This window comes from Saccostrea echinata, unplaced genomic scaffold, assembly GCF_033153115.1.
Source record: "Saccostrea echinata isolate AGI-Se365-2 ecotype Australia unplaced genomic scaffold, CSIRO_AGI_Sech_v1 ptg000062l, whole genome shotgun sequence".
NCBI lineage: Eukaryota > Metazoa > Mollusca > Bivalvia > Ostreida > Ostreidae > Saccostrea > Saccostrea echinata.
The window spans coordinates 3,377,442-3,389,178 of NW_026889811.1; the positions used below are offsets into that span (position 1 = coordinate 3,377,442).

Here is an 11,737-nt window from a genome sequence, read left to right on the forward strand (position 1 = left end):
GATGAAGTGAAAATACCCACAGCAGTGTATTAAGTAATATAGATGAAGTGAAAATAGCCACAGCATTGTATTAAGTAATATAGCTGAAGTGAAAATAGCCACATTAGTGTAAAAACTAATATAGATTATGTGAAATACCATCATTAGTGTACAAAGCAATCAAGATGAAATAAAAATACCCACATTAGTCAATAGTGCAAATATTAATATAGATGAAGTGAAAATACCCATATTAGTGTATTACACAATATAGATGAAGTGAAAATACTCAAATTAGTGTAAAAAGTAACAAGCATTCTGAGAGTATTGCATTAGCGATACTAGTCCCCTATCGGCAAGTGTAATCTGGTTCCCGTTAAAACTGAAAATGCCATATTTCCGTCAAAAATCAATGAAGTGGAACGAAATGCAAACTTGATCTATAACTCATCAAGGTAAAGTCACATATCAAAAATCAGCTCAATATCTACAAGCGTTTAGAAAAAAATTGCGGAAAACCCTGAAAAATTGAAAAGGTCGTAATTCCGTGAAAAATCATTGAAGCGGAACAAAATGTAAACTTGACCTGAATCTCATCAAGATTCACTCACATACCAAAAATCAGCTCAATATCTACAAGCGTTTAGAAATAAAGTGCGGAAAACCAAGTGGGACAGACTGACAGACAGACAGAGGGACAGACAGACAGTTAGACAGACAGATGGACGGACAGACTCAGAGGAAACCTATAATCCCCTCCGGTTTCACCGGTAGGGACTAATAAAAATGATGTGAAATACCAACATTAATGAATAAAGTAATATAGATGAAGTGAAAATACCCACAACAGTGTATTAAGTAATAAAGATGAGGTAAAAATACCACAGGCACTTGTTTCGTATATGGAGTCACCCCCTTCTTTTTCTTCCCATTAGGTATACTTAAGGGCCCTCTATACACTAAAGGAAAATATTTTTTGGACATTGAGAAAATTATAGTGTGTAAAGGTGTAAGTATTGAGCTTATCTATCACATTCTCAACATAGGATGCCTTGCATTTACTCCCAGGAAAAATGTACAAAGACAATGAAGTACTGATGAACATAAATCACTGTTGTTAACTTAAGTGGGCAAAATATCTGCAAATGAAGTGTTCTATCTATTCATCTTGGCCTATTAAAGTGTTATGAATGCTTGATTTGATCACAAATTAAGTAATAAATTGTACATTTCAATTTATTTTATTCTTGATCAAAGGGCAGATCACTCTATTTGCATAAAAATACCACAAAATCAGAACTCTCTAGTGTGCAGTGTATAGAGGGCTCTTAACTCAATTTCAGGCACCCCCGCTTCAAGCTCGTATTTTGTTAATGTATCAAAAGAGTGAACAACCACATTAGTATACGGAGGAAGTGAATAAATAAAGAGGAGGGGAACAAATAAAGAGGAAGTAGAGAAATAACAAGAGGCCCAGGGGCCACATCGCTCACCTGAGCACTATGGCTAGGAAAAGGCAGAAATCACTTCAATCTTGAAAGGTTGAAAAGTTTAAATATAAAAGTGGTTGGGGGGGGGGGTGTCAGGAATTGAACAAATTTGAATCTACATTATCTGAGGATGCTTCCATTTAAATATGACCAATCATGGCTTTGCTGTTCTTGAGTAGAAGATTTTTAAAGATTTAACCTATGTATTCCTATGTAAAACTTTGATCACCCATTGTGGCCCCACCCGACCCCCAGGGGTCATGTTTGAACAAACTTGAATGTACACTATCTAAGAATGCTTCCATATAAATATGACTAATCATGGCTTTGCTATTCTTAACAAATAGTTTTTTTTTTTAAAGATTTTTACTATGTGTTCCAATGTAAAACTTTGATCGCCCATTGTGGCCCCACCCGACCCCCGGGGGTCATGATTCGAACAAATTTGTATGTACACTATATGAGGATGCTACCATATAAATATGACCAATCATGGCTTTGCTATTTTTAACAAATTGTTTTTTTTTTTTTTAGAATTTTTACTATGTGTTCCTATGTAAAACTTTGATCGCCCATTGTGGCCCCACCCGACCCCCAGGGGTCATGAGTTGAATAAATTTGAATCTACACTATCTGAGGATGCTTCCATGTAAATATGACCAATCATGGCTTTGCTGTTCTTGAGAAGAAGATTTTTAAAGATTTTTCCTATATATTCCTATGTAAAACTTTGATCGCCCATTGTGGTTCCACCCGACCCCCGGGGGTCATGATTTGAACAAGCTTGAATCTACACTACCTGAGGATGCTTCCAAGTAAATATGACCAATCATGGCTTTGCTGTTCTTGAGAAGAAGATTTTTGAAGATTTTTCCTATATATTCCTATGTAAAACTTTGATCGCCCATTGTGGCCCCACCCGACCCCCGGGGGTCATGATTTGAACAAACTTGAATGTACACTATCTGAGGATGCTACCATATAAATATGACCAAGTATGGGTTTGCTGTTCTTGAGAAGAAGATTTTTAAAGATTTTTCCTGTATATTTCCTATGTAAAACTTTTATCGCCCATTGCGGCCCCACCCTACCACCGGGGGTCATGATTTGAACAAATTTGAATCTACACTACCTGAGGATGCTTCCACATAAGTTTCATGTTTTCAAGCACCATGGTTCTTGAGAAGAAGATTTTTTAATGATGCCATTAATTTTTCAAGAATTCTTAATTATCTCCCCTTGGAAGAGGGCGTGGCCCTTCATTTGAACAAATTTGAATCCCCTTTACCCAAGAAAACTTTGTGGCAAGTTTGGTTGAAATTGGCCCAGTGGTTCTTGAGAAGAAGTCGAAAATGTGAAAAGTTTACAGACGGACAGACGGACAGACAGACAGACAGACGGACAGACGGACAGACGGACTACAGACAAAATGTGATCAGAAAAGCTCACTTGAGCCTTCGGCTCAGGTGAGCTAAAAAGGAAGTGAACAAATAAAAAGGAAGTAGAGAAATAAAAAGGAAGTGAACAAATGAAGAGGAAATGAACAAATAAAGAGGAAGTGAACAGATAAAGAGGGAGTGAACAAATAAAGAGGAAGTGGAGAAATAAAAAAAGAAGTGAACAAATAAAGAGGAAGTGAACAAATAAAGAGGAAGTAAACAAATAAAAAAAGAAGTGAACAGATAAAGAGGAAATAGAGAAATAAAAAGGAAGTGAACAAATAAAGAGGAAGTGGAGAAATAAAAAGGAGTGAACAAGTAAAGAGGAAGTGGAGAAATAAAGAGGAAGTGAACAAATAAAGAAGAAGTAGAAATAAAAAGGAAGCGAACAAATAAAGGAAGTGGAGAAATAAAGAGGAAGTGGACATAATCACATTAATGAAGAAGGTAGTAAAGAGGTAGAAAAACATATCCATGTTTAATACTATAAATAGTATTTAGAAGAAGTGAGGGAAAAAATCTGTTGTTCAAAGCAGCAACGAACTTGATCTTAACTGGAGTCTGTTCCCCAGATAATGATTTCTGAAAACAAAATAGGGTTAACCCCCCCCCCCCCAGTATGGCTTACTTACCTACATCTGTATACCTAATAATGAAGGGAAAATGATCATACGCTGACTACTTTATTTTACTTAAAGGGTAAAGCAAAACTGATTTATTTCGTTGGGGTTTTTGACTTAAATTCATTGAATAGCAATTATAATAATGTAGAAAGTAATAATGGAGGACTAGAACATACAATGAAAGCAATTAAGCCGTCAGTCATGGCATTATATTTATTAAAAGCATATAAACAATGCGTTATGGTATAATTTCAATGTTTTCTGAACATTAAAAAAAATACAAAACATCAAAAAAAGATGTCCGAGACCTTTCCTTCAAAGCCACCATAAGGATTGTGCTCCTTAGAGGCCCAAAGGCTAGCCCCAGTCATCTCGATAGCTAATATATTATACCAACATGTAAATTTGAAACAATTGATATTTCATCACAGAAATATACAATTTAATCGTCATAATTTGAATATTTCTTCACAAACTTCTTTATTCCTTCTGCTTTTTGACTTCCTCCCAAACAGTCTGTGTAACAATGTCCGTGCTCTGACGAATCTTCTTGGAATGTGTCTGTTTAATTTACTGTACTCATTTCCATTTATAGTCTTAGGGTCAAGTGTGAGTCGTATTTGTCGCACCAAAGCAACAAGAAGTTCATCAATTTTCACATGAAATGAAACAGATGTCTCCACATATTTACAGCTAAAAACTTGTGCTGCAGTTTTACCTTCTGAAATACAGAGAATATGAAAATGATTATTAAGTTTTATCAGTGAGATTAATGCAAGATTTTTTCCCCAAGTCTAATAACCTCTGTCTTTATAAGTCCTATGCCTTGAGAACAAATTACCGATTATAAGAGCATACATGTTGCGTTTAACTATATGTAGTGCGTAGGGATATTTGCATGACTATCTGATAAAACTATGACGTCATATTGTGCTTACACACCTTTAGTAGACACCACTCTGTTTCGGTTCAGGTCGGTTTTGTTAGCCACCATGATGATAGGACGATCAACGTCCAGGGCTTCCCTCAGTCGGGAAACTTCGCGGAGAACGTACAGGAACGAGGCTTCATCAGATATAGAGTACATCATTATGAAAGCGTCCACATAGACGGTATGTCTGTATGGCTGTAAAATAAACAGACATCCTCAGTGTTGCAAATATAAGTACCCCCCAAAAATGCAACAAATTTTGAATGACATGATCATCTTACCTCGTAAAACTCAACCTCCTCCAACTCAACAATGGATTCCTCTCCATCTAAGTGCACAGGTATTGTGGTAAAATTAGATTTTTCTGGAAGAAGAACAAATCAATTTTAGAATCTGATAAACAAGCAACATAAAGAATGCAAAATGCAATTTTTATCTCTCGTCTAACAAATAAAAAACGGTCGCTTACCCGTCATTTCTTGAAGTCCGACGAACTCCGATGTCGTCATCTGTTTGACCATCATGGTTTTCCCAACCAATTTGTCTCCGATGACTTTAATTCTGAAAGTCCCTCCTTTACTATTATAGGCTTTTCCGATACTGTTACATATGGGTCTTATGAAATCGTCGCTATTTTCATCAATTGTCACGCTGATCGGGTAAAACTGCTGTTCTTTCTTCAGGCTTCTTCTCCTTCTTGAATATTTTGTTTTTCCGGGCGACCCCACGATTTCAGAGCTGTTTCGGAAGCTGTCGCCTTTGTTTTCGATTCCAAGGTTAGACAGGGAGAAGTTACGTACCCTCTGTACGTCCGTAACCAGAGTACTTCTGACGGAAGGACGTCTACAAGAAAACGTAGAGGCCCGCACTCGAACAGGTGGAAGATTTAACTTCTTAAAATCGAAGGCTGCCAAAGTTTTGGCATGTTCACGAAAAGGATGATAGATTTCATCAACTGCAATTTGCGGATCGTTTGATTTCATTGTAAGAGAATTCTCTGAGAGTCAAAGTTACTAATGTGGTTCTGGTGGAGAGTAAACGTTTTATATACTACATGTTTGGACTGCAAGTGTTAATAATTCACAGGCAAGAAATGTCAACGAATACATCACGTGGTTGTCTATTTCTAGCATTCCTTATAAAAATGGATAATGGTATTCAATGTTTACAAACAACTGCACGTAAACTTTGTCTCATATTTCATAGACAACTTTAAAGATCTCTTTTTCATATTTAATGGACATAGAAATACACATTGTGGTGTCTTTTGCAAACATTTATGTGAATCCTTTCTTTTAAATGTATAATGTATTAAGTACCTTGAGTAGATAATGAAGTTTTCGGTACATGACATAAGGACTCTGTCTACATGATTTTCCTTGGACACCTCTAGGGTCCTACATGTAGCCAGGGCGTGGTGCTAGGAAGAGGTTAAGACAGTCTTACAAGGTGAATACAGAATTTCTAGATAAACTGAATTATTGAAGAGTGATATGAATGAATATAATAGAATTAACCTCCATACAAATATTGGTAAAGTACATTAGCTTCTATAATGATAATACATTGCAGGAGGTAAAATGTTTTAAAATACGTGTACTAGTAATAATCAAATGGACTTGACAAAAATGAAGGTCTTTGGATCTTTAATAAATAGAAATTAAATGGGATTTGATATATTATTTTTTACTTTCTACTTGAACCTGAAACCAAATGCTGAAAATACTGGAAAGTAATCCTTATCTCTTTGACAAAGTTTAAATATGGTAAACCATCTCCACTTTGTGTATGAGATCAAGTATGGTATTACTAGTAGTATCTGCTGGGCATATCTTCATCGGTCATCGATATTATAAAAATAAAAAATTGTTTTCATATAAACTGTGAAATTAATATACTATGGAGTTGAAAGACCTCCTGTTCAAAACAATAGACAGAGAATCGAATATTTTAAGGAGTAACAACTAATCTTATGATTTTGACGTAATAAAATAAGACAATGTACACGTGTGTGAATAAACTCCAGAACAATGTTTCTAACGTTCCACCGAGCATAACTCGCTCTCTCTAACCGGCGATGGTTGCTCTCTCTCTCTCTCTCTCTCTCATTATCTTCTTGATACTTTTATGTTAAAAACCACTGCTTGTCCCTGTAAAGGGGGTTTTGCTAATCAGGGTTACCAATCAAATGTGTAAAAATTTAACTGTTATACATGTACAGAAACCAAAGCCGATAATAGAAAAAGAGAAGGAAAAAAAATCTCAAGAAAGTAATGAAGGAAGGCAGTTTAACCCACATGTGTTTTTGGACAGGACCCTGCTTTTACAATGCACTCCCCTATGATTTTTTTAATATAATTTTCTTTATTTTTTTTAAATCTATTACTACTTCATATACATGTTCCTGATCAAAAATCACATTGAAATTCCGACGCAGATGCAAATTCTAATAATATTCGTTACCCATATGTATGACTTGTATGTATGTATACCCCTAGTATATGTATGTATAAAGAGAGAAGGTTATATATATATATATATATATATATATATATATATATATATATATATATATATATATATATATATATATATATATATATATATATATATATATATATATATATATATATATATATATATATATATGGGTAATGAATGTTACATGTATTAGAATCGATGTGATATTTGATCATGAACATCTAGATAAGAGAAAAAAAATAAAAGAAAATTATAAAAAAAAAAAAAATTATTTTTAAACTAAAAGGGGAGTGCATCATAATAGCAGAGTTTTGTCCACAAGCACCTGTGGTTTAACCCAGCAGGAAACTGAAATCCAGATAGTGGATATCCAAACTTCCGCCAGAGTTCGTGTGTACCAAACCAACTCTCTGTGTGCGGAGACGCAGAGGACTATGGGTAGTATGAGTGGACATCCGCCACCTTAAAGAAGTATGTAGAGCTGGTTCGTCTGTACGCTATGGTGGCATATTTCTGCCCCTTGTGTGCAAGTTATTTTTCTATCAAATATGTCGACATGCAAGATAAATATGTTGACATGCAAGATAGTTATGTCAACATGCAACATAACTATGTTGACATGCAAGAAAATTGTAATCAAATAAAAATTATAAAAAATCTTCAAAAATCTCAAATATTGCCCACATGTGACGTCCAACATGCTAGATGCTACTTATTTATGTCAACATGCATTTTATTTATGTTAACATGCGAGATAAATATGTTGATATGCAACTTATTTATGTCTACATGCAACTTATTTATGTCGACATGCATCTTGGTTATGTTGACATGCGAGATAAATATGTTGACATGCAACATATTTATGTCGACATGCAACTTATTTATGTTGCATGCATTTTTCAGATACAGTTCTGCTATGAACTTGATCTTAGACCTTAAAACATAGTTCAAGGTCACTGCACACCCTTTAAAAGAGACCTCAGACGAACAGATGGACGGACGGACACACTAATTACTATAGGTAGCCCGCAGAGAAGGGCCCTAAAAACGTTTTATAATCTACGGTCACGTTCTGAATCGCCAGGACATTTTATCTAAGGAAATCCAATTTATGCTTTGTTGTCCACCTCATATTATAGAAAATAATTTAAACTGCAATATTTGCTTAAATAAATTTTCGATCATTAAAATCAACTTCAATTTTACCGACAGAAAAATAAAACAGAACCGTGCCTCATTGCACGTGTCTTGGGTAGTAACGAATCTGCACGCTCGCAAAAATGTTCAAATTGTGTATCACATAACTTCTTTTGCATTCAAATTTAATCATTTAATTCAAAATCTTATCATTTTGAAAAATTGATCATATTCTAAAAAGTATATATCCAAAATGAAATCACAAATCGATCATATTCACTGTAAACTCTTTTGGGATTCATGAGTCTTAAGATTTTTGGATATTTACTTTTTTAAAATCATATATATATATATATATATATATATATATATATATATATATATATATATATATATATATATATATATATATATATATATATATATATATATATATCCGCTTCTCAACATAACTAAGTTGCATGTCAACATATCTATCTCGCATGTCAACATAACTAAGTTACATGTTGACATAAACAAATTGCATGTTGACATAACTAAGTTGCATGTTGACATAAATAAGTAGCATGTTAACATACGTAAGTTGCATGTTGACATAAATAACTTGCATGCCAACATTTTTATTTCGCATGTCAACATAAATAACTTGCATGTCGACATAAATAAGTAGCATCTAGCATATTGGAAGTCACATGTGGGCAATTTTTGAGATATCTTAAAGATTTTTTTATAATTCTTATTTTATTGCAATTTTCTTGCATGTCAACATAGTTATGTTGCATGTTGGCATAACTATCTTGCATGTCAACATATTTATCTTGCATGTCGACATATTTGACAGAAAAATAACTTGCACACAAGGGGCAGAAATATGCCACCATAGTACTCTTTACAAGTCAAGAAAATTGGCCAATCAAATTAAAATCGGGCTCGGTTTTTATTTACCAACAAAATCTCTCGACAATCCGGGTATATTCTCCAACAACAATTCCTCCAACGCGGACATTATTTCTTAAATAATATTACAGACACTTATTATATTACCGAATCAAGTGTCTGTGAATAATATATGTGGCGGTCAGAGGACTTCGATCGCCGGTGGCCAGATAGCTCAGTTTGTAGAGCACCTGACTGGAGATTGAGGGGGCCCGGGTTCGAATCCCGGTCTGGTCCGCTGCATTTTTCTCCTCTCCTGTTACATATATATAGAACTGACACATGTTGTTAGACTGTCGAAATATGGGTACACGAGGATATTTCAAACTGCAAAATATTGATTGTAAGAGTCTCCACATCTTCGCTAGGCAAGGGTTTCTGATACGTTACTCTCCTGATAAACCCAAGGGCTTATGAGGAGAGTAGCGTATCAGAAACCCTTGCCTAGCGAAGATGGAGTCTCCACAAATTTCTGGTTTAATATTTCCAAAATGGCTAGCGTTGCCTTGGAAACAAAAAATGTGATACTTTTTCAAAATATTGCAAATTTTTAAAATAGTTCCATAATCTGCTTTCAACTCCAATATTGCACCGACCGTTTGAGTCAGATAGTGATTGAATTTGCAAAGTTTCTTGTTTATTTTCCCGTTTGTTAGCTTTAAACCAAGGGACTTCTCAGTTTTATTTTAATCGGGATCGCCATACGTAATATACTAAACGAGGAATTACTTTATTTTTTTTATCGGACAATTAATGAATTAATAATTGAAATTTGTACACTAAAGAATTTAGGTAGTATCTTTTTCACTTTTAATATTAAACGTTGTTTTTAATTTAAACAAAACTTATGATTACGCTTATCAGGCACCGCTTATTTATGATTCAGCATGTCCATATGATTTGAGAAAATTCGGAATAACGTACAATTTACACATTGATTTCATTCTCATAAAAGTCATTCATAATGTTCATTCTGCAACTATCATTACTATGTGACAATCAATGATTTTCTTGATTGATAACCAAAAAAATTATAATGTATAAATTATTCAGGGTTAACGTTGGTTGGTCCAAAAACAAGTTACATGTACCAAAAACAACACGATACATTATACAACTCAGAGATGCTGTCTTTGGGAAAATTACCAATCGGCAATCCTCGGCCGAACTCCGCTTCTCTCAAATCAACCTTTGGTGGACTGGTTTATTTTTTAACACTATACAATAATTGACACCCTCTTAACTTCTGTTAAGATACTATATCACCTTGCTCATCATAACTATGTACTTACTTGGTTTAATATCTAGGATCAGAAATGTTTATTTGATCACTTTTAACTTGAGAACATTTCTTCTCAAAATTTCAGTTCAAAGATATGTTGCAGAACACTTCAAGGACTATAATAAGAAGGATGATGGTGTCTCCATCATCTCACTTGATGCAGAATAGTGTGCGTAATCGAGTGAATCTGCTTAGTAATTTCAGTGTATTTAACTCAACAAGGCACTACAGTGACAAATCTACAGACGATATAAAAAAGAACAGAGTTCTCTCCCTTAAGGATAAAAAATTGCAGCTTCATTTCCATATTGTCAATGACCCTAGTCTAACCCCTAGGGAAAAGCACCTAATGATATCAGCTCTCATTGCCAATGTCAAGTTCTGTGATGAAGAGTTTGGGAAACTGATCTATGCTGACCCGTATGGAAAAGAAGTTTTACAGTTTATGAAAACAAGAAAACAAATTCCTATGTTTGGTATTCCAGCCTCTTGTGTAATGGCGTACTTTCTGCCATACAGTATTTATGCCCAAGTAGCTTTAGCTGGGGTTTTGTCAGCCTTCTGTGTGTCAGATTTCTATAGAGTAATGTCAGGCATGAAGAAGAGGATTTTCTTTATTTACTATGAACCACAGCAGAAAATCTACACAGCGATGACACTGGCAGGCCTTCAGGACTTCATGCCAACTCATTTCAGTGAAGAGGAATTTCAACCTAATAGGGAAGAAGGACCCCACAAAGTTCTATTGCATGGCAAGACATTCTCTGCTTATGAAGGGAGGGATGCTTATTTAAATGACAGTTATTATGAAATATTGTGGAAAGAGAAAACTGTTGAAAAAAATGTTAAAAATGAAGATAACAGTGAAACACAACAGAAAATGTCAGCTATTAATTGAGGAATAAATTTTTTTTATTTTTTTTTATTTTTATGAATTGTTTGCTATTGTAATATCAATGCATTAACAGTATATCCAATTATTGAACAGTTACACATAATTATGTAAAGTTGACACAATGATCAATATAAATATTTTATATTTAATATAATTTTACAAACATTTAGTCAATATTTTAGCATAACTCATCATAGATCATGGGATGGGGCCAAGATAACAATAAAAAAGTATGCTATATTTCAAAATATCTCTATTAAGTATCAAGGACCCACACTGGGTGCATAGTTATAACAAGGCAAAGGTGCATCAACAAAAATGAAATTCATTACCCCATACCCAAGGGGTTCTGGCTCTGGGTCATAAAACTTTGACTACCTCATTATGTATTTTTTTTTATATCAGTCTTACTCTATATATTTTGGGAAAGTGGGCAGGGCTATATATAGTATATTTCTAAATGTATTTCATATTTAGAGATTCTTTACTTGCAAGTGTCTAGAAGATGAACTGAACACTTGTCAAGAAACAAGGGGATCTT

General features: G+C 34.3%; 3 protein-coding genes across 3 annotated transcripts in view; 2 read left to right on the forward strand and 1 right to left on the reverse strand.

The window, feature by feature from the left end:
* Positions 1–11,737, forward strand: part of LOC133175511 (sorting nexin-21-like) — a 182,616-nt gene that overhangs the window by 99,313 nt on the left and 71,566 nt on the right. The window lies entirely within an intron of this gene.
* LOC133175297 (GTP-binding protein RAD-like) lies at positions 3,953–5,445 on the reverse strand. The gene is made up of 4 exons (XM_061310393.1): positions 4,932–5,445; positions 4,744–4,826; positions 4,474–4,657; positions 3,953–4,252 (listed from the first exon to the last, which is right to left on the reverse strand). The coding sequence occupies exons 1-4, from the start codon at positions 5,443–5,445 to the stop codon at positions 3,981–3,983; spliced, it is 1,053 nt and encodes a 350-aa protein (XP_061166377.1). The 3' UTR covers positions 3,953–3,980.
* Positions 9,756–11,224, forward strand: LOC133175231 (uncharacterized). Its single transcript, XM_061310339.1, has 2 exons — positions 9,756–9,811; positions 10,387–11,224. The coding sequence occupies exon 2, from the start codon at positions 10,396–10,398 to the stop codon at positions 11,197–11,199; it is 804 nt and encodes a 267-aa protein (XP_061166323.1). The 5' UTR covers positions 9,756–9,811; positions 10,387–10,395; the 3' UTR covers positions 11,200–11,224.

What these genes read in the sequence shown, in the direction of transcription:
- LOC133175297 (XM_061310393.1), bottom strand. Translation starts at nt 5,445, where the DNA reads ATGAAATCAAACGATCCGCAAATTGCAGTTGATGAAATCTATCATCCT. An exon ending in AGGAGGTTGAGTTTTACGAG is followed by an intron (nt 4,658 to 4,743) that starts GTAAGATGATCA and finishes TTTATTTTACAG; the next exon opens with CCATACAGACATACCGTCTA. An exon ending in CAGAGTGGTGTCTACTAAAG is followed by an intron (nt 4,253 to 4,473) that starts GTGTGTAAGCAC and finishes TCTGTATTTCAG; the next exon opens with AAGGTAAAACTGCAGCACAA.
- LOC133175231 (XM_061310339.1), top strand. Translation starts at nt 10,396, where the DNA reads ATGTTGCAGAACACTTCAAGGACTATAATAAGAAGGATGATGGTGTCT.